Source organism: Diadema setosum, chromosome 17 (assembly GCF_964275005.1).
Source record: "Diadema setosum chromosome 17, eeDiaSeto1, whole genome shotgun sequence".
NCBI classification, from domain to species: Eukaryota; Metazoa; Echinodermata; class Echinoidea; order Diadematoida; family Diadematidae; genus Diadema; species Diadema setosum.
In genome coordinates, this window is record NC_092701.1 from 24,072,067 (window position 1) to 24,095,266 (window position 23,200).

Consider the following 23,200-nt stretch of genomic DNA (forward strand, 5'->3'; position numbering starts at 1 on the left):
CTACCATGCCATGCATGTGCAACCCTTGAAATAATGATTGACAATATCTTCTTTGGAATATTTAACATCTTGATATAATTGGTAATTCTTATGGCCTAGCATCAACCCATGGTGTGTCAAAATGATAGTACAGGAAGCAAATACCGATTTTCTGCCATGATGTCGATCACAAAACCAGTGACATAATTGCGGTGCGTGCCATTCGGTCTCGCTTCTCTGCACACTGCCAACAAGAAGCAGTGTTTCAGTTTACCCATCCGCAGCTTCATTGACATCCATTTTATTTTTCATTTTATAAGAGCTGTATTTGATTCTAAACTGACAAAGTTACATACTCGTCAGTGCAGAGCACCGGTCAAATTACCATCCTTTCATCGCAGACAGCGATCAGAGAATCGGCGGCCATTCGATACTCGCGCGTAAACAGAAAACACTCTAGCTCTGGCATTTGTGCAAATCGAATACAGCTCCTGTCGTGACCAGTCAGTTGTAGAGATATGACTTGGCAAACAAAGTCCATCACGTCCAAGAAGGAAAATTCCACGGACATTTGATTTCTCTCGTGTTGCGTCTGTTTGACCTCCTCGTAAACTGAACAGTTCCATTATGATGTCCTGCCCAGAGGATGGTATCTCAGAGTTGTTTCTTTTGATTGCATTTGTTCATGGTTGTCAGCTTCCATTTGTGCATTTGAACGTGCAATCTTATATCTTAGAAGCGAGATGACATCATGTGTTTTAACCAGAAGCCCTGACCTGTCATTTGCTTTATGATGTGTAAAACTAAAGAATTTAGCATTGGGGGGGGGGGGGGGATACAGTTGTAGTTTAGCTACAACTGCAGCTTGGCAAAGTTCTCACAGCACTCACAAATCACTCATTAGTGTCCTTGTCAGCTATCTTTAATGCATTTCTGCAATACACTGTAGAGTATACTTGTAGTTAGTAGATATGAAACCATAAAACCATCTAATAATGTGAGAAATTTGGGGGTGTTTTTTGATACCCATTTGAATATGGAATCTCAGGTTACTAGTGTATGTAAATCAGCATATTATATGATATATAATTTGAGACGCATCCGTAAATATTTCGATCAAGAAAGCATGAAGACGATTGTCCACGCATGTGTTATAAGCAAATTAGATTATTGCAACAGTCTGTTGTACGGATTACCGGATTCACAGATAGTTAAGTTGCAGCGGGTTCAAAACACGTGTGCAAGATTGATTTGTAATCTCCCAAGATTTGCTCATGTTACACCACTTCTAAAGGAATTGCACTGGCTGCCCATTCGCCAAAGAATTGATTTCAAGATATTGATGCTGGTTTATAAAGCTCTGAATGGTCAGGCCCCTGGTTATATCAGTGAATTATTGAACTTTAAATCTCAGACTCATAGTCATAATCTCCGCAGTACAAATGATAGATTGACATTGCAGATACCCCAAATCAAAACAAAAGTTACCTTAGGTGACCGATCATTTTCTTGTGCAGCCCCTAGGTTGTGGAATAGATTACCATTAGACATTCGGAAATGTCAGACTTTAAATAGTTTTAAATCAAAAGTGAAAACTTTTTTGTTTTAGCATGGGCTTATTTCTTTTTGTACTTCCCATGCAGCATTGTGCAACATAGGAACTTAAGAGCTCTTGAAGCGCAGTAGAATATATAGACATAGTTTCTGCGCTTAATAAATGATTTATTATTATTATTATATGAGACATGACAATCAGTAACTGTTATTTATAAGTTTCATAAACTGAACCACAATATGTATAGGACTAATTTACAAGAAAAGATCTTAGAAGAGTGGAGCATGACAAATGCAGTATCATGTCAACTATGACAAATTGATGAATCATGCAACTGAGATATGTTTTGTTCAGCACAGTAATTGTACAAATGTGTTCATATGAATTTATATGTGCCCATGTCACACAGTGATATTCATTGTACAGGGATGTGTCATGAATATTGTGAATAAAGTTAGGATGGGACATTTCATCAGTTGTTAATTATTTCATCCATCCATGGAAATTCTTGGAAAATGATGACAAATGACTATTTTATGTCCCCCCAACTCAAGAATTTATATGTTTTGAGAATGATGCTGTGAAGAATGCTTAAAGGCATTATTTACCATACTGTGCAGATGAAACAAAAAACCAGCTTTCGTTCTTCAAAGTACTTAGTTCTAAAATGTGATTTAGGGATAGAAACAACCAATGTAAAAATGTTTTAATCAGTATAATCAATGTTAAGCATTGTTAGATATAAATGTGATCCATAGTTATAATATTGTTTCTAGAATAAGCAATGTTATACAATTATGGTTTATTTAGAAAAATAGTAATACTGTACTGTATCTCATTATATAATTTCTGTGTAATCGGGTGTGTTGCAAAATTTTTATATGGCAGGATGTTTTGTGATACAACTGACCTACACATGTCCATTAAATGTGATAACTCAAATATTTTTTTAAATTATACTGCTCCCAGTGGTTAACAATACCTTGTGATGTGATTAATGTAAATCAATATGACAGTATATTCCATGCTTTAAGTATGGATCATTTGTCGGAGTTCAGACAAAGCATAACACAGTCTTTCTCAAATACATTGTACATGGCACATGTGTATTGCACAAGAGCTTTGTTTCTGCAGAATGATGCCTCATAGAGATAAACTCTGTGCTCTGTGGAATTTACTTTCTTGAAATCATGACAGGTGGGTTAAGAAGATGCTGGAATCTTGCCTTATCCTAGCCAATAGAGAACGTGGTACACTGACCAGCGTTGAAGCGGACATACGAAGAAGACTCCTAAAGGTATAAACTTGTTTTTCTTTCTTCAATTTCCTTAGATCTTCCTCCCCTCTGCTCTCTACCACAGCATCTTCTCCTTGCTTGTTGTTAGCACTGTTTTGCTTGTTATCTGCTTCTATTTTCCCTATGGTGCTGTCTCTTTCATCACATGTTACAAATGTTCTGATCAGGAAATCATATTTTCATCTTTGTCATACCCTCCATCATTCTTTCAGAGTAACATCAAAAGAAAAACCCAAGATCAAGTGCATTATTAGTTTATTACTGTTTTTTTTTTCTGGTTTCTCTAGAATCAGTCATGTAAATCACTCTTGAGGTCCAAATTTTGTTGCAAGAACATGTGGGGGGGGGGGGGAGGGAATACTGTTTGAAAGATGAAGATAAATGATAGAATGGTAAAAGATAGATGAAATCAAGTATTGATAAGTCAGGTATCAGCCAATCAGTATTGAGTATTCATGGACTTATGTTTGATATCACCTTTTATGTAACAGGGCCCAGGTTTGCCTTGAAACAAAACAATTTAAGCAGAGGAAAAGCATTGGATTACATGATACTCAACCCCATCTATGCACAGCAGTTAGTCAGAGCACAGGAGGTATGCCAGGACTCCAGAGAGGATGGCATACATGTAGCATGTACAGACACACATGAGTCCTGAATGCAGTTTTCATTCAAAGAAGGTGTATGGAACTCATGGTAACAGTAGATGTGATTGAATTTTTATTTTTACAGTGTATTTGAAAGCTGTTATCTGATAATTGAATGATGGTTTATCATACTAATTGCAAGTATGGCAGAGCAGACAGTGCAATTCATTGCAATTCCATATATATGTGCTACTTCCTTTGATCTATAGTCTACACTTTTTGATTTTTTGTTTGGCAGCTCTCATCAAAGTGTTTTGCTGCTCTTCCGCTGCCCCTCCAAAGCTGTGTGTTTCAGTGGTTATGGGAACAGCCAAAGGGGTGTGTCCTCTACCAGGTGGATAGCCCAATCAATGTCCAGCAGGAACTGACTCGAGTGTTTAACCACCTGGTGACTGGAGCAGTGGACACACAAATCATCAAGGTAAATATCTGGCCATTCATCAATGTGGCTTTCTTGATGTTGTCAATTCAATTCAGTTTAATTCAATTCAATTTGATTCAATTCAGTTCAATTCAATTCAATTTAATTGTCTGATATGTTGATTGTTATCATAATTGTTGCTGCCTATTTTTATAGGGTAAATATGTTGTATAGTTGTTCTTTGTTGCTGTTCTTGATGTATGGGAATTTATTAATTTTGTCATATATGCAATAGACTTTTACACCTTTTCATATTAGTACTTTTCTTCAGGGATTTTTCATAACCACTCTCGTAATGTCACTTCTAGAATGTAATGATATGATTTTGGCAAAGATATTTTTTGGTACTGTACTTCTACCAAACAGCAATGTGCAGTACCCTTCTGTGTTACAGGTTGCCCGAGAGTTCTGCTGGGTTGCACTCCATTCTCTCGGGCCTGCTCTACGGAAGACAATTGAAGAAGCCGTCAGCAGTCAAGATGCAGGCAAACTCCTGTGTAAAGTGAGTGTCAGCCTGTTAGATGAGCTTTTAGCTGGTGAAATGTTGTTATCAGCTGATATACATAGTGCAGTGTTCAGCTAGTGTAGTGTAGCATCCAAGTGGTGAAATGTATTGTACATCCTACATGTACATGTATGTAGTGTAGTGCTCAGCTATTAAACTATTTTAATAGTATTCAGTTGGTATCAGGTAGCGTTCAGCTGGTGTTGTTTTACTGTTCAACTGATGTATTGTAGTGTTCAGCTGGTGTGGTGTGATGTTGTATGATCTTGTATACCAGGCTTCTTTAACTTTTCTTTAATCCGAGGCCCACTTTGGCTCTTACACAATGTGTTTCAAGGCCCATAGTTAGATCAAATTTTTTTATTGTGTTTTTTATTGACATCACATCCCACCTGTAAGAGCTTCAAGACCCACCAGTTCAGAAGCAGGGTTCTAGACCATGATTGCAATACTTGTTGCATTCACAAGATATAGATGTGGCTGAAAACCATATTATGGCATGTAATGGTCTCTTTATACATACATTGTACATGCCTCTGTGCAGAGGGTAATGGAGGCAATATGTCTCAGGTTTTTTTGTTTAAAAGTTTTTTTTTTGTCATTAATTCATTCAGCCATTAACCTGTCCTTCTATCTTACGTTTATGCCCATGCTCCAATCTAGATGTGTTCAGGTTTTATCTGAGTATGTGCAATAGGGAACTAGCTCATGAGAATTAAGGATAAATTCAGTAAAGATGAGACTGATTCGATTCTTTTTTTAATTCATTATAAAGGGTGTGATATGAATGTTGCTGTTGACACCACAAAAGTGTTGCAATCAAGTTGTTGGTGGGTTGTTGTTGTTTTTTTCCGTAATGAATATTAATAAAAATTACAATAATTATTATTGGACCCAAGTCTTTTTCAGCTTGGCCCTGCAGTATCCGCTGTACAGAAATGTTGAAATTGGTAGAAAATTTAAGTAGGAAATTTTGCAAATGTAGCAAAATGAAGAAAGAAATGAAGGGCCTTCATTTTGCATTCAACGTTGTTGTTCATGATATGATCGAAAATGTTAATATTTGAACACCCAGATGTATCTTTCCATCATTGGATGTGGGAAGCCAGTGACAAAAAACTTGATTCATGGAAATACAAATGTGGTATTAGAGTTTGATGTTTTTCCCCCCATACAGGTGTTACAATGTCTGCCTTTCTTGCTTCGTCTGGAAGTAGATAGCCTCCCTTGCTTTCTCACCGAGTTCCGCAAGTTTGTTGGAGTGTTCTGTGAAGAAGATCATCAGTCGACAGAGAAGCTCAATCTGCTAAGATTTACCGAAAGTCTGATGCAGGTAACAGAGTCGGTCATTATTTATGTCATCTTCATCAGGTTTGTGCTGTCTTGCAGGATATGAAAAAGAAAAAGAAAAGGGAATTTAAATTCGTCCTGAATGTAAATAGATAAAATTATATCAGCATGATACATGCCACATCATTTCACACAAATCTGTATCCCAGATTGTTGAAATGAATGAAATGGGAAATGTGACCAATCCCTGTCCACTGATCGGACTTGGAATAATGATATGCCACTTCTGTGGTGTCCCTCGCATGTACGTATTTGGTGAATGAATGATAGGTATTGCAGCTTGCAGGACACTGCGGTGATTTTGTACTCAAATTGATCCTCAGATCAGTCTATGTAATATGTCAATGCTGAACAGAAATGATAAACAGCCACCGTCTTACCTGTCCATCTGATTGGGAATGACCTTGAGTTTTATATTAAATGACTGACCGAGTGCAACACCTTATCAACCCTTTGTGCACTTTGAGTGTCGTCTGGCACCACAACAAAAACAAAACAAAAACATAGCATTGCACACACTGTCAAAAGTCCCTGGTAGTGAAAGAGTTAAACATGTTCCCTACCGTAACTCTATGTGGGTTTTTAGTGGCAAAACCATCTCAGGCATAAAAATTTAGCAGTTGTGTTCGTATCGGTTTTTTGTCTCTATAGAGACTGTCAAAGAGATTGTAGTAGAAAATGAAGATAAGGAAGTGAAGATGAGCTGAGTCTCAGCCCAACAAAAGAGGGCTCACCAGTATTTTGTGCCCAACTATTCATTTTTTTTTTTTACCTCTGAGATTAGATATGATATCTCAGGACAAGGATAAGACTATTTCATTAATATCTCTTAACATTCACTTGTTTGTCCTTTCTTATTTCTAGTTAACCCGTTGAGGACAGTTTGATTTTGCTACAACACACATTTCCCGTAGACGCTTGCCCGAGTAAACTCGGGACTCGTCCTCAACGGGTTAACATTGTTTTGCTTTCTTTGTCTGTAATTAGGGTAGAGGTGAATATTTTCTTATACACAAATGGCAGCTCTAAAGATGATTGGAACCATTCTTATTGTATTCATATTCCATTCTCAGCATTAGAATTAATGAAATGCATTTTTAAAACAATTAAAAAAAAAATTTTCAAGTCGTGGTTGGATGCATGAGCAACTGAAAGAATGAATAGTTAAATATTGCAGCAAAAAGAGTAAAGAACACCAACCCCATTCACCCCCTCCTTTCTCTATTTCACTGTTCATCTCTTTGCCTTACAGCCATATCAGTCTCCCACCCACCCTAGCCTGGGAGTCAGATGCCCTCCCCTGATACCTCCTGCCACGCTGGCTGAACATGTTGCTTGGCCACTGATGTCACCAGAAACGTCCCAGGAAACATCTGTCGGATACCCACCGAGAACAGAGACAGACACACCCTCTGGAGTCAGGAGGGAGATTGCCCTCAGAGTGTTGGATTTGACACTGGACACCGGTCTCTCATCGCCAGGGGATGCAGTCTTTGATGCTGGTGCCAGCTTCTCAGCCCTCCTCTGTCTCTGCCAAGTGCTGGAAGAGTGTCATCCGGCTTTGGTGGATAGAGGAGGGGGAGGAGATGGGCGCTGGTTTGTTATCAAGGAACTCGTGACAGATCTCTGTCGCAAGTTTGCTGAGCACGTCAAAAGAACACTTAAAGGTATCTTCCACAGTTTTTGCTGAGTCACAGAGTTAATTTTCCAGTTCCCAAAATGGAAGTGCAGTTACTTGAACTACTGGAATGATCATGCATGCAATCAAAATTTTCTTTGTACTATTCATTCACAAAACTATAGTTGTGTATAGCTATGAGGATGCATATATAGAGCGGCAGAAAGAGTGTGTTCCTTCGTGATATATACGTGTATGTCTCTCAAGCTACAGTACAAAAACATTTTTAAAAATGAAAAAATTACCTTTAAAGGGATCTTTTGTTGAAAAAAATATGTGGAGGATAAAATCAGTTGTATTTCTTATTTTTTAGTCAAGAGCTTCCATCAAACAGATTCATCATGATATCATGTAGCTAGACCGCATGATGCATATACTGTATACGCTATATATTTCGCGTGGGTTTTATTTTCGCGAATTTCACGAGTCAGGAGCTATTCGCGAAATTAACAACACGCGAAAATATTACCTTCCAAAATGAATCCCTTGCCTTGATGATACAAACATTTCAGTACTAGTAGTGTCTATACCATGTCACGGCTTACCGAACAGACCATACTGGCTAAGCTTGTTTACGTACATATAGCACGTCCACGTCTAACTACTAACTAGTATACACAGCCCAGTCGCTGTAAGTAGCATTCGCACAGCACAGCGTATTAACAGCGTCTGGGGTGGTCGGGCTAGTCCACGTCAATCCAATGCCAATCCATTATCGCAACCCCTCATACCACTCGTCAGAAATCTAGCGCAATGGACTTAACCACTTCAAAAATGTTGAATTCTAACTTACTAGTTCGCAAAGTTTGGTAAGTTTTTTTCATGCAGTGTATAACTAGTATCATTCTTATTTGCTAGTAAGTTGAAAATTCACACTTTCTTTGCCACTTCATATTTTCTCTGGTCTCCCAATCGCGAATTTAACCACTCGCAAAAATGTGTGACAGCGGCAATTCGCGAAAATTTATGTACTCGAAAATTATAGCGTATACAGTAATGTTTTTGTAGAACCTCTTCAGTTTATCTTCCAACACGTCTGTTAGATAATTCCTTTGTTGATGTAAAAGGTGAAGACTGTGTTACATTTCAAATTGTAACTGCTTGAATACATGGCTGTGCAATCACTTTTGAAAAGTTTTATATTTTACATAAAGTGCTCATCACTGTAAAACCAGAAAAATTTTGCATGCCTGAGACTTTGGTGAATTTCATCTGGATTCGCAAAAGTCAAGTGCACATTAAAGGTTTTGTCTGCACAATGCATTGAATGCCAGTGGCAGTTTGCCAAAATTTCATGCCGCAAAAAAGGTCGTTGACCCTGATTCGCAAAAGTTTTGTGCTGTGAATATTTCTGGTTTTACAGTAGTCTCACACGAAATGTTGTGTGCAGTGATGCAAAAGCTGAACTTGTCTCTCATGTTACCGACTGGAAAGCATTGGCTAATGACAGACCACCGGTGTATTTCCCAGGGGATGCGGTTAGTTGTGGCATCAGATGGTTATTTGAGGAGACAGAAGACATGGACTGGTTAACCAGACTGACGGTCGACGCTCTCTTCCTTGACGTAGAACCTGAATGCAAGAAGGTGTCTTTGTAGTTTGGCTTATTTGTTTATAGTTGGTTTTTCTTCTTCTCTTTTCATATGTTTTGTTTTTTATAGTCCATACAATTTGGTTCTAAGTATTGAGAAAATGTGAAAACTTGTCAGACCAATCAAGTAGTTTAAAGGCATTTTTTTAAAGGGCAAATTCAGTAGACATCTATCAGTCAAACCTGTGTGTTGTGGTCTCTCTCTCTCTCTCTTTCTCAAAAAAAAAAAAAATCACAACAAAAACAACTCTTTGTAGACGGATGGCTACTGTAAAGAGGGTCGTGGTAAATTTGATTTCATCAAGAAATATTTGTAATACACCAGGATACAATGCAAAAGGTCACAGGAAGTTGCTAGGCATCTCAGAAATATATGAATGCCAAAAGCAGCACTTCGATTATTTTTTGTTTTCTAATCTGTCTTTTCAATCTGATACACACCAGAAAACAAAATGTGTTATGTAAGACACACAAGGGATCATAACAAGTCAGGGTGCAAGTGCTTTAGTTTATAATGAAGAAAAAGTAATTATATAATTATTTCCTTTGTCAAGAGAGTGAGTGTTGAAGGTCAGACCACCTTGGTCTGTGGTCCAGGTGATTGAGCTTTATCAAAATGTTCAGTGAGAAGGACCATGTTCTTACAGCAGAGATAGTGATTGCATGAAAAGCAAAGGCATCCCATTCAAGACTGTGCACAACAGTGGAATTGCTTTAGTTTTTAAGCCTATATCTGCCATGAGTGCCAATAGGTAACAGTAAATCCCATAACATTGTGTACACTGTCCAAAGTCCCTGGTACAGAAAGGGTTAATTATACAATGTATGTGCTCTGATGTATGTCCCTTTTTTATGTGTATGCAGAACATTGCTCTGTATGTGGCTGAAGTGATGGAATCCTTTGCTGCAGAGTCAAAGCAGAGTACAGGTATGTAGCTTGCATGAAATGACCTTACCTTACCTTGTTCGTCTTGCTTCCCCCTCCCCCCCCCCCCCCCCCCCACCAATCAGTCTTTTCTATTTTATCAGGCAATGGACCCCTCATTCATTCCTTCTTTTTCATGGAAACAATTTTCGGTCAACGGGAGGACATCAATGGAAAGTCGTGATATAGATTACACTGCTCCTGGAAGTGACAGTAAATTGTGAAAATATCATCTCAATTTCTTTCAGTATTATCAGAGACTTCTTAATTGGCATCCAGTTTCTTTTATGCGGTGATAATGTGAGCCCTACAGTGTAACTATAATTTGTTCAGTAAAAAAAAAAATCACTTCATTTGATTGTGGTGAGGCTAGGTTCTGGGGCACAAATGTGCATAATTTGTCACATATATCCCCATATAGTATTGCTTTAGCATGAACAAGAAAATAAAGATGTTATGTTGTACGGTGTTGCAAGTACAGTATAAGGTTGTAGGGCTAATGACACTGAATCCATCATGAGCAGCAATTACAAACAATTACAAATGCCAAATGACTATAAGTATACATTTACTCACTGTTCTCCCTTACTCATCACTTGCTCCACATCCAGACTCTGTGCCCTCTTACCTGGCTTGGAGCACTCTGATGATAGCCTTCTTTCAAGGCTGCTGTATTTCAGTGGAAGTGAGAGACCTCTTCTTCCAGGTGAGAACTTTTAGTTTTGTGTGGATTTGTATGCAGTTGAGAGGTTTACGCACTGTATTGATTATTATGGCAGTGATGGCGATACCACTACCTCTTGTACTACTACTACTTCCACTTCTGTTACTACTGCTACAACAACAACAACAGCAGCAGCAGCAGCAGCAACAACAACAACAACAACAACAACAACAACAACAACAACAACAACAACTACAACTACTACTACTACTACTACTACTGCTACTACTACTACTACTACTAATAATATTACTAAACTTAGTAGTAGTAATGATGTTTGACAATAAAGTGGCATTATTTGAAGTGTTTATTTCCTTGTGTGTTTGCTCTGATATTGGACAGGATTTACCCAAGACTCTATTGGCAAGGTCCAGCCAGGATTTCTACCAGGCAGTATGCCTCGCCTTGTGTCAAGTCCTTCCAAGCTGCACAATGAGTGAGTGGCAGGCCGTCCGCGGGACTCTGGAGCAGCTGATAGTGGATGAAGTGCTGGACACTGCCTACTCCACCGAGTTTGTGGCAGGTCTTCCGATGTTTGATATGACAGGTATGCAGCATCCCCTGGGGTATTTTTATCCAAGACACCAGTACCTGTGTCATGTCAACCAGTGAATTGTTTCAAAACCAACCTGGACATTTCCCTATGCTCAACTCCCTTAGAGAGCAGTCTGATTGAATTTCTGAACGGTAGTGGTGTAGATTTCCATATTTAGTAACCCTATATAGCCTGGGCTATTTTAAAATTGTATAGCTGAGGGCTAGAATCACTGTATTTGAGCCTGGTGTTGGTGTAGTACTAGTACATATGTGTAATATCATGGAATGTGTTTACCAAGGATTTCAGAATATTTTGACATTTCCTTGGAGCGCATTATACTTCAGTATGTTCCAGGGTTTTTTGTTTTTGTTTTTTTTTGTGCGGCTAAATCAGTTCTGAGGTGCCATGCAGAGCGAGCAAATTTTTCAAACTGGGACTCACAAGTCAGGGCAGTAAGGTAGTCAGTGAAGTTTTTCGAGAATGCACATTGCGTCGGAAAGTACACAAGCAGAGCAATGCCAAACTAGTCTCATTTGGTAGCCCTGTTAGGTTTTTGTGTTTTTGTGAAACAGATAGATATGCTAAATGTGTAAGTCTCATGCCTAAAGCTTGAATTTATTGTTAAAACATAACATAGTCTAAACTTATGGCAGTGGTTTGAAAAAATATAAAGCTTTGCTTGAGACGTATGGAAGAAGAAATCAAATAATATAGTGGGTAACAACATAGTATAATATGAAATGAATGTTGCATGACATTCGCAATATGCAACCTCTGAAACAGAAATTCAGCTCTGTTAACATATGTTCTGGCTGACCAAGGAAGCAGCTGAAGGTCATCTCTTACCAAGTCTGAGTGGACAAAAATAAAACAAAAGCCTACTAAAAGTGTATTTTTCAAGTTAAACAACTCATAGCATATGAATAGTGCTGTATATGAATCATACTGCTATTGTGTACTATGGGATTAGCAAGAAAATTTTTGAATGCATGTGAGAAGACAAAAGATTTGAAGATGTACCATTCAAAGAAATTTGCATTTGCACATCAAAAAATTGATTTTTATGCCCCTGGTAAGATCCACTAGAGATCTACTAGAGAAACTGCTGATTTTGAACCCTTGTGAGATGTGTTAGCCTTATTCCATGTCATTGACTTTGGTCAATGGTAAAGATTTAAGGTTAACAGAATTAAATCTAGTTTTAAGGTTCATTTGACTAATTGTTTACTGAAGAATTACAAATAGGCCGCGTTTATAAGATTTTGCGTGCCTAGAATCACTGTTTTGAAACACTGATTTGGAACACTGATCTGAAACACGGTTTTGTCAGGAGAGCGTTTATAAGAATTTTTCCCTGAGCTTGTTGGGGCTCTTGCTCAGACTGTGCCATTGCACAACTCACTCTGCGCAGTTTGTTCCTCAGCAAAAGGTCAAACAGGGTGCGCACAAGGGATTGTGACGTCATTTCAACAGTGTTTGAGATCGCGGTTGCGTTTATAAGATTTTTGAAACACTGTTTTGAAATGCACTATTTTGTGCGTTTCCAAACAGTGTTTCAAAACACTGTTTCAAATCACGGCTAGTGTTTATAAGATTTTGTTTTTCTTGCTAGAAACACTGTGTGGCCAGAAACAGTGTTTCAAAACACTGTTTGTTTATAAGATTTTTTCCCTGAGCTTGTTGGGGCTCTTGCTCAGACTGTGCCATTGCACAACTCACTCTGCGCAGTTTGTTCCTCAGCAAAAGGTCAAACAGGGCGCGCACAAGGGATTGTGACGTCATTTAAACAGTGTTTGAGATCGCGGTTGCGTTTATAAGATTTTTAAAACACTGTTTTAAAATGCACTATTTTGTGCGTTTCCAAACAGTGTTTCAAAACACTGTTTCAAATCACGGCTAGTGTTTATAAGATTTTTTTTTTCTTGCTAGAAACACTGTGGCCAGAAACAGTGTTTCAAAACACTGTTTGTGGCCAGAAGAAAAATCTTACAAATGCACCCATAGACAAACTGGTAGTTCATGCTTTAGGTAGTGAAGTTTGATGACCTGTGCAATATGATGAGTCAAGTATGCTGTCAACAAACAACAGTTCTACAACTTGATGGTTCATTTCATGTTATTGAAACCAAACAAAAGATTTGAGAAAACAATAGTTCATTATTTCTTGACAATAGACATTGTGCAATGTACATACAACACCTGCGTTTGAAGCATTCTGTTGCAAGTTGTTGACAGGATCAACTGATGTGAAATTCACTCGGATGCACCTGACACAGGAATGTTAGTGATGATGCTGATTAGCCAATCGGGTATTTTTTTTGCAGATACCTGTAAAAAAGCTACAAAGAATTGTGAAGATGGTGGTCCATAATAAACTGTTAAAAGCTTCAGAAAAGGGAATGACATTGTGACATACTACATAGTAGCTTTCAACACATTCACATAACACTCTCCAACTCAGGAAGTTGAAATGTGTTAGATTTCTGTCACTGCTGTGAAGACAGAAAATTTTGCCTGGAAAGCTAATCGCCCCCCCCCCCCCCCCCACCCCCATATCTTGGCAATCGATTGCGTGACAATGGTGAAAATCAGAATGCATGTTGCCAATTACATTTCATCATCATAATCTCCAAGAATGGATCATTGATATTTCCTGAAGCATGGTCGATTTCCTTATAAATTATGCTAATTTTACTGGTTTATGCTTAATATCTTTTGTGCATCACATTTTAAGGTAAAAATCCCTATTAATCTTCAAATGGACTTTTTTTTTGTCTAGATCTTCTTTGGAGTATTCTAAAGACTTTATGAGAGAAAACTTGTGGTATCAAAATTAAATTCCAGTGTATTTTAATGTTTTTTATTTCCTATGTATTTCTCTGTCTTGTTTTACAAAGTTCTTGTACTAACACTTTGCCTTGTTTCCACTTTATAACAATCAAAGTTAGATTTTTACAAATGTGTTGTGGTACATTTGTGGGTAAGACACATTTTGGCACTTGCCTTGTTTTTTATCTTGTTTCTCACTGCTTCTTTTTATCTAGAAGTGTTAATATGTAAATCAAAAGGGATACTATCTGAGAAAAAAAAAAATCCATCTCACAACACTTCTTGTAAAACCTATACATACAAGCCAAAGTCATTGGAAACTATGAGAAAGTTATGATATTTCCCAGAAAGTATTTACATAATCTGGATAAGTTTCTGATTTTGTCCATAGGCTTATACACAGTTCATAAGTAGAAATACCAAATTTCAGCAACATGTGTTTGGTTAATAACATAATCTTACACCCATACTGTAGGTCTGATTACCATAAATTTGGTATCAAAACGTGCAGGAAGGATCACAGAAAAGAAGTCATGAATTTCATTTTGAAATGGCATGGGAAGCACTGACATAAATTTGACAGGGGCGTAATGCACCCCCTACCCCCTCCCACCCCCCCTCCCCCCCCCCCCCCGGAATTTTATTAAGTTAACCCTATTCTAACTGGGCTATTTGAGACCAAGTTTTTACTGAGGGGGGGGGGTCAATTTGACCCCCCCTTCAGATCTCGGTCGCTGATCACGCGATCGCCGTGAAATTTTGCCTGAAGATAGAGCTGGATGTCAACTACAAGATTACATGGTCATACAATAGAAAAATATTGCCTTTCTATTTTTAATAAATTAATTATGCAAATTTGTGCATGAAATCATATTTTCACCTATAACTCCATTAAAAAGACTGGAGGATTGCTAAGTTTTTGTGTCAGAATTCCTCAAGACACATCAAATAATTTTTGTGTAAAAAAATAGCACAATCGAAATCAATTTCTTTTGTTTTTTATTGTTTTGTTAATTTCTTATGTATTTTCTTGTTTTCGACCTTTTGTTTTCTATTGTTTTTTTGCCAAAATTTGTTGCAGGCACTTTTTCAGGCTTATCTACACTGGAATTGATTAATTTCAATGGTTAAAAGTTGAAATAATCTAATTTATATCCGTTTAACCAAAAAACACAATTTGCATTGGATTTGCACACGATATCATGAATTTGAGCTGTTTTTTGGTTGACATGCATATGCAAAACATTACGTAATTTCAAAACGGTGCACCCGGACGTCGCAAATTTGGTCTCAAAATATGCGGGAGACTTCAATGAAAAAAGTTGTGAAACGACGCGGCAAAATCTTTGCGCGTTGCGAAATCGTGGCGCGAAACGTCGAGGGGGGGGGGGTCAATTTGACCCCCCCCCCCCCAGTTAGAATAGGATTAAGTTATGTCAAAAACAGCAAGTCGATGGATTTGACCGAGTTTGATGATCTGACTTCAAACTCGATTTTCTTGGCTCAGCAGTTTGTGACTTTTGGATCCTTTTAATGTGATGGGTCACACTATTGTATATATTTTGAAAACAGAACATAGACTAAACTTGTGGAGTTGGTTTAAAACTATAAAGCACTGCTTGAGAAGCATGGAAGAAGAAATCAAATGACTGAGTGGGTCATAACATAATATATGTTTTTAGTAGTATTTAAGGCTAATGGAATTTATTCTAGTTTTAAGGTTAATTTGATTTTAATATTGTTTGCTGAAGAGCTACAAGTAGACAAGCTGATATAATATGCTTTAGATAGTGAAGTTTGATGACCTGTGCAATATGATGAATCAAGTATGCTGTCAACAAACAACAGATTTCCAACTTGATGGTACATTTTATGTTATTGAAAACAACCAAAAGAATGTAGAAATCAATAGTTCATTATTTCTTGACAATAGACATGGTGCAAGGTACATACAACACCTGCTGTTTGAAGCATTCTGTTGCAAGTTGTTGACAGGCTTTGGTGATGTGAAATTCACTCAGATGCACCCGACACTGGAATGACACTGGCTTGATTGTAAACACCTGTTAAAAGCTACAAAGAATTTGTGAAGCTGGTGGTCCATAATGATAATAAACTGTTAAAAGCTTCAGAAAAGGGAATGTCAATGTGACATACTGCACAGTAGTTTTCAACACATTCACATAACACTCTCCCACTCACGAAGTTGCAATCTGTTAGATTTCTGTCACTACTGTGAAGACAGAAAATTTGGCCTGGAAAGCTAATCGCCCCCCCCCCCCCCCCACCCCCATATCTCGGCAATCGATTGCATGACAATGGTGAAAATCAGAATGCATGTTGCCAATTACATTTCATCATCATAATCTCCAAGAATGAATCATTGATATTTCCTGAAGCATGGTCGATTTCCTTATAAATTATGCTAATTTTACTGGTTTATGCTTAATATCTTTTGTGCATCACATTTTAAGGTAAAAATCCCTATTAATCTTCAAATGGGCTTTTTTTTTTCTAGATATTCTTTGGAGTATTCTAAAGACTTTACGAGAGAAAACTTGTGGTATCAAAATTAAATTCCAGTGTATTTTAATGTTTTTTATTTCCTATGTATTTCTCTGTCTTGTTTTACAAAGTTCTTGTACTAACACTTTGCCTTGTTTCCACTTTATAACAATCAAAGTTAGATTTTTACAAATGTGTTGTGGTACATTTGTGGGTAAGACACATTTTGGCACTTGCCTTGTTTTTTATCTTGTTTCTCACTGCTTCTTTTTATCTAGAAGTGTTAATATAATCAAAAGGGATACTATCTGAGAAAAAAAAATCCATCTCACAACACTTCTTGTAAAACCTATACATACAAGCCAAAGTTATTGGAAACTATGAGAAAGTTATGATATTTCCCAGAAAGTATTTACATAATTTGGATAAGTTTCTGATTTTGTCCATAGGCTTATACACAGTTCATAAGTAGAAATACCAAATTTCAGCAACATGTGTTTGGTTAATAACATAATCTTACACCCATACTGTAGGTCTGATTACCATAAATTTGGTATCAAAACGTGCAGGAAGGATCACAGAAAATAAGTCATGAATTTCATTTTGAAATGGCATGGGAAGCACTGACATAAATTTGACAGGGCCGTAATGCACCCCCTACCCCCTCCCCCCCCCCCCTTCCCGGAATTTTATTAAGTTAAGTTATGTCAAAAACAGCAAGTCGATGGATTTGACCGAGTTTGATGATCTGACTTCAAACTCGATTTTCTTGGCTCAGCAGTTTGTGACTTTCGGATCCTTTTGATGTGATGGGCCACACTATTGTATATATTTTGAAAACAGAACATAGACTAAACTTGTGGAGTTGATTTAAAACTATAAAGTACTGCTTGAGAAGTATGGAAGAAGAAATCAAATGACTGAGTGGGTCATAACATAATATATGTTTTTAGTAGTATTTAAGGCTAATGGAATTTATTCTAGTTTTAAGGTTAATTTGATTTTAATATTGTTTGCTGAAGAGCTACAAGTAGACAAGCTGATATGATATGCTTTAGATAGTGAAGTTTGATGACCTGTGCAATATGATGAATCAAGTATGCTGTCAACAAACAACAGTTTTCCAACTTGATGGTACATTTTATGTTATTGAAAACAACCAAAAGAATGTAGAAATCAATAGTTCATTATTTCTTGACAATAGACATGGTGCAAGGTACATACAACACCTGCTGTTTGAAGCATTCTGTTGCAAGTTGTTGACAGGATCAACTGATGTGAAATTCACTCAGATGCACCTGACACTGGAATGACACTGGCTTGATTGTAAACACCTGTTAAAAGCTACAAAGAATTTGTGAAGATGGTGGTCCATAATAATAATGATAAACTGTTAAAAGCTTCAGAAAAGGGAATGACATTGTGACATACTGCACAGTAGTTTTCAACACATTCACATAACACTCTCCCACTCACAAAGTTGCAATCTGTTAGATTTCTGTCACTACTGTGAAGACAGAAAATTTGGCCTGGAAAGCTTATTTCCCCCCCCCCCCCCCCCCCCCCACGATCTCAGCCATTGATGGCATGATCATGGTGAAAATCAGAATGCATGTTGCATATTATGTTTATTATCATAATCTCCAAGAATGAATCATTGATATTTCCTGAAGCACGGTCGATTTCTGTATAGATTATGCCAATTTTGCTAGTTTATGCTTAATATCTTTTGTGCATCAGATTTTAAGGTCTAAATCCCCATGAATCTTCAAATGGGCTAATTTTTTTGTCTAAATATTCTTTGTTGTATTGTGAAGAATTTATGAGAAAAATATTATATCTAAATGAATTTCTAGTGTATTTTTTGCTTTTTATTTCTTTTCTATTTCTTTGTTTTTATTCTTATTTTTCATTATTTCTTTTTATGTAGAATAGGTAATAACCGAAGGGGATTTTATCTAAGAAAAAGAAGGAAAAAAATTCATCTGACAACACTTCTTGTAAAACCTATATGTAACCCCCCCCCCAAAAAAAAAAAATAAATAAATAAATAAATAAAATAAAATATAATCATTGGAAACTGCCATTTTTGGTGTCATTGGTCATGAAAATCAGTATTTACATGATATTGACCAACATAGCTTTATGTCACACTAAAAGTATTATAGACTGACAATGAAGGGTAATCTGTAAATTATTAAAGCAACTATTCAAACTTCATATTGTTTTGATGGAAAACAGGAATGAAAGAAATTCCAGTGGCATATTATTATACCAAGTATGTTCAGCAGTGCCTATGGGCCACTTTAAAATGATGTAAGGGTTTGGTTTTTCTTTCTTTCAAAATAGAACATTTCACTTGCTGAAAGAACCAAGTGCCTGTATATCACATCAACAGCTAACAGTCAGTTGTATCATACATTTTCTCAATTTCATTTTTTGTGGACAGTGTACCGATGCCCACTTCTGCTGTGTCAGATCTTCACCACGACGATTCAATTTCTGACCAATCACAAGGTCTGTCAGTTTGACTGGATGATTCCACAGGTCTGGCATCAGGCAGTCAAGAATTATGCTCACATTATGAAGGTAATAGGAGAAAATTCATTTAAAAGTAAATGATACCCAAATATAGACAGGATTGAGAGCATGCAGCAATACTAGTAGAGCACATCAGTGAAGTTTATGGAAAGTTTGAAAGTCTGTTCAGAGTTATGAATTTTTAAAGTTTCAGTTCAGCCATCGCTAGATGAGAAAACCACACCAGTTTGTGATTATACCCAAATATAAACATATATGTGGATTGAGAGTATGCAGCAGTATTAGGATTACACACCAGTGAAGTTTGAGGAAAATTAGACGGTCTGTTCAAAAGTTAGGAATTTGTAAAGTTTCAGTTCTGCCATCACTGGATGAGAAGACTTCAACTACAGTTTGTGATGATATTGCAGGACAAGAATATAATGAAAATATAAAGAGACTTCAACATATTTTCGTTTTTCCAGTGTAATGAAAGGGCACTTGACTTACCTCTTTGAAATTACCCTTAACATTTTCAGTAATAAGTCAAGCAAATGTGTACTTTAAAAAAAAAATTGTGGAATTCCCTATATATTTTCTTTCTATCATTGTTCTGCAGTGATGTCACGAATTGTTGTCTCATCCAGCCGTGGTGGCACCGAAGCTGTAAAAATTTGTAACTTGCAAACCTACTGTCAAATTTTCATCAAACTTCATGAATGTTTTCACTCAATCAGCATATGATGACATAAATGGTATCTCGGGGTACCAAATAAAAATCAGTTATTTTGTTGAATTACTTATTTTTTTAACCCTAAAGGGGCCGGGCTTTTTTGGCTATGCTCAGACCGGGGGGGGGGGGGGGCGGATTCCGCCCCCCCTGAGATCTCGGCCATCGGTGGTGCGATCGCGATGAAATTTTGCATGCGTGAGACCCGCGTCATAATCTACAAGATTATGTTATAAGATTTTTTGAAACAATCAATTTCTAATTTTAATTAATTAATTATGCAAATTAAGCTCAAGGTGATATTTTAGCTTAATTAAAAGCATTGAGAGTCTAATTTTTGATCTGTAAATCTGTTTTAGCATATTCAACAATTGTACATCACAAAAACTTCCAAAACTCATTTCAATTCTTATGTATTTTATTGTTTTCAGAATTTCTTATGTATTTCTTTGTTTTTCAACTTTTGTTTTTTCTTTTTTTTTTCATTGGAAATTGTCACTGACCACTTTTCTACCATAATTAGCACAAAATTAATCAATGAAAGTGATTAATTGTAAAAATAATCAGGTTTTTATGCCTTTCATGACAGAGCACTGTTTTCCATAGGAAATGTACACAAAATCACAAAATTGTGCCCGTTTTGGAGCGACATTCCGTTACAAAAATGGGCGTGGCTTCGCAAAAGTATGCGCGGACGTTGCAAATTTGGTCTCAAAAGTTGCGCGAGACTTGAACGAAGAAAGTCAAGAAGCCTCGCGATGAGGCCTTCTCGCGTTATAGAATTATAGCGCGAAACGTCGAGGGGGGGGCGTATTCCGCCCCCCCCCCCCCCCCCCCCCGGCCCTTTTAGGGTTAAAAAAGGTTGTGTCCTGGGTGCCAAAAAGAGGAAATTATTTTGGTGCTGGAGCTATCCTGCGCTAGCCACTGCACTGCACTGCACTGAAGCACACGCTAGTGGTATCACAGCGTGCCATGCACGCATGGTATAACATGCAGGGGTATGGTAGGACCTAATGACTATGTACACGCACACACAGTGCATGCATTTTTCTCTGGCTGTCCTCAAGTGGACGTGAGGTGGCGCTACACAATGCGGTAACCCGGGGTACTACAGTACCCGGGGTAACGTGTGATGCATCATATTATGTATTCGGGAATCATTCCCTCTTAAACACATTTCTAGAGATTTGCCTTTGCACATAAATTGTGAATATTTGATATATCTTGCATTCTTATTCAGGGTGATATTGATTCATTAACAACCATCTCACAGTTTGCTGCTAACTTCAAAGAATATTGCAGATTTTCCTTTCTGTTTTACATTCCTCACATGCTGAATTCATAAATTTTATAATATGGCTCAAAGACCAATGTACCCAGTAACATGCATTGAAGTATCTGACACTGGATGTGTAATAAAGAATAAGAAAACATGTAGGAAATTAGCTGTAGTTAGATTAGCTTGCAGAATACATGGAATTAGATTCAGTTTGTCTTTGTTGTTGTGGTTTTTTTTTTTAAATATCTTTATCCACTTTTACCCATCTATTCTTCTACATATGTCCCCAAGAACATACTTCATTCCCAGCATCTTCTCATTTTGGAGGTATTATAATAGTCACTTCTTGCCATGGCAGGTGCCTGTATCACAGTATATCGTTTAGACAAAACTTCTCATTCAATCTGCCAGGCCAAGAGGAATGGATGTTGCTCTGTGGATGGGACCATGGACTATCAATCATGAGGTCCCTGGTTCAATATATCTGGTACTCCAGGTTCTAGATTTTTGTTCCTGTGCAGAGCAATAAGATGTGATGATACAGCTACAGCCTTGCCAGTAGAGGGCATCATGTTTGGATCTGATCACGGCTTTATTGGGCCCAACACTCTCTACTGGCATGGCTGTATCATTGCATCATATTGCTTTGAAAAAAAAAAAAAAGAAAGAAAGAAGAAAAAAAGAAAGTCCAGAACTTGGACAAGTTCCCTGGTAGCAGCGGTTGTGTCCCTTGGAAAAGCACATGATAATGATTGCCTAGTCCCTGTGATAATCAACTTGGAGCCATTGGTCCCACAGTTGTTTAACCCGTCGAGGAGGATTCCCAAGTATACTCGGGCAGGTGTCTGTAGGAAATGTGTGTTGTAGCAAAATCAGTCTGTCCTGAACGGGTTAATATCAAGCATTTAATGCTTCCTCAGTGACCAAAACAAATCGTGTAATCATTCAAATACTGTAATTGAAAGAGGGAGTCGTGTTTGTTGCAAATTTGATGAGTACACACTGTGAGTGTTTGATTTCTTTCTGCCCAGGATATCTTGAATTTGTCAGCTGATATCTATGCCAACAACCTGCTTGATGCCGCTGGTCTCGCTCCATCTGCATTCCTGTTTGTGATTGGCCAGCTCTTCTGCCACTCCTGCAAGGTTGCCGGGTGTGTCCCGCCGTCCTCCAGCGAGCTCCTCTTCGTCTGGTGCCTGGAGCTGGTCTCCCAGGCAGCGGACTTGATGACAAGACACCCTGGAGATTCCTCCCTCTCCAACGCAGCACGGCAGCAAGCAAAGACACTTTGTTCAGTTTTATCGTGGATGCCAGGAAGCGAGCATCAAGCAATGTTACAACTCAAGATATACAGTTTACTTGCTGATGTTAGGTAGACTTTTTGAGCACTCGCTCAAGATTCTTTCAAATTTGTCAGCTAATACAATGTGCGATTATGGCAAACAACAACTCAGACCAAGACATTAAAAAAAAAAAAAAAAAAAATGCCCGAGTTGTCACTCCTTTTTTTTTTTCTTTTTTTTTTCGTTGTGAATCAAAATATTAGATCAGAAATAACTTATGATTATTTATTAGTGAATCCGATGACTGACAAAGTGTACTTCGCAGCAATACTGGTATATTTTTGTATTGTTCTTGGCATATCTAACAAGTTCTAGTTTAACCCTATAAAGCCCGGAGGAGGGGGGGGGGGGCAAAATGTGCCCCCCTACTATATTTTTGTTTTCCACTCCTACACCCTTTACCCGATTTCAACCAAATTTGGTGACTTTCCCTAAAATCTTATTGCCAACATTTTGATATATCATTTACCTATGTCTGATATTGCTGGTGGCCATGGCAACCGTAAACTGACAACCATGTTCATCAGATTTTGCATGTTTTTCTGTTCCAATTTCAATCAACAATATAATAATGGATGAAATGAAGGTTTTCTTGGCTGTAATTTGCTGAAGGACCAAATGTGAAGTATTTATGGTCGTGAATTACCCTGAAATGGTCTTCTTAATATTTCCTTTATTTATATATGACGTATGCATCAAACAATAGATATAATAGCAATAATCGAAAATACAGCATTTTCCAAAGACTACCCTTTTATTTTCACACAAGCTTTACCTGTAATAT

General features: G+C 37.5%; 1 protein-coding gene across 1 annotated transcript; it reads left to right on the plus strand.

Moving 5' to 3' along the window:
* The first annotated feature begins 10,530 nt into the window (after positions 1-10,530).
* LOC140240549 (gem-associated protein 4-like) lies at positions 10,531-22,449 on the plus strand. The gene is made up of 4 exons (XM_072320314.1): positions 10,531-10,654; positions 11,015-11,219; positions 18,994-19,133; positions 22,105-22,449. Exons 1-4 carry the CDS (start codon positions 10,595-10,597, stop codon positions 22,447-22,449), a joined length of 750 nt encoding a protein of 249 aa, XP_072176415.1. The 5' UTR covers positions 10,531-10,594.
* The last annotated feature ends 751 nt before the right edge of the window (positions 22,450-23,200 follow it).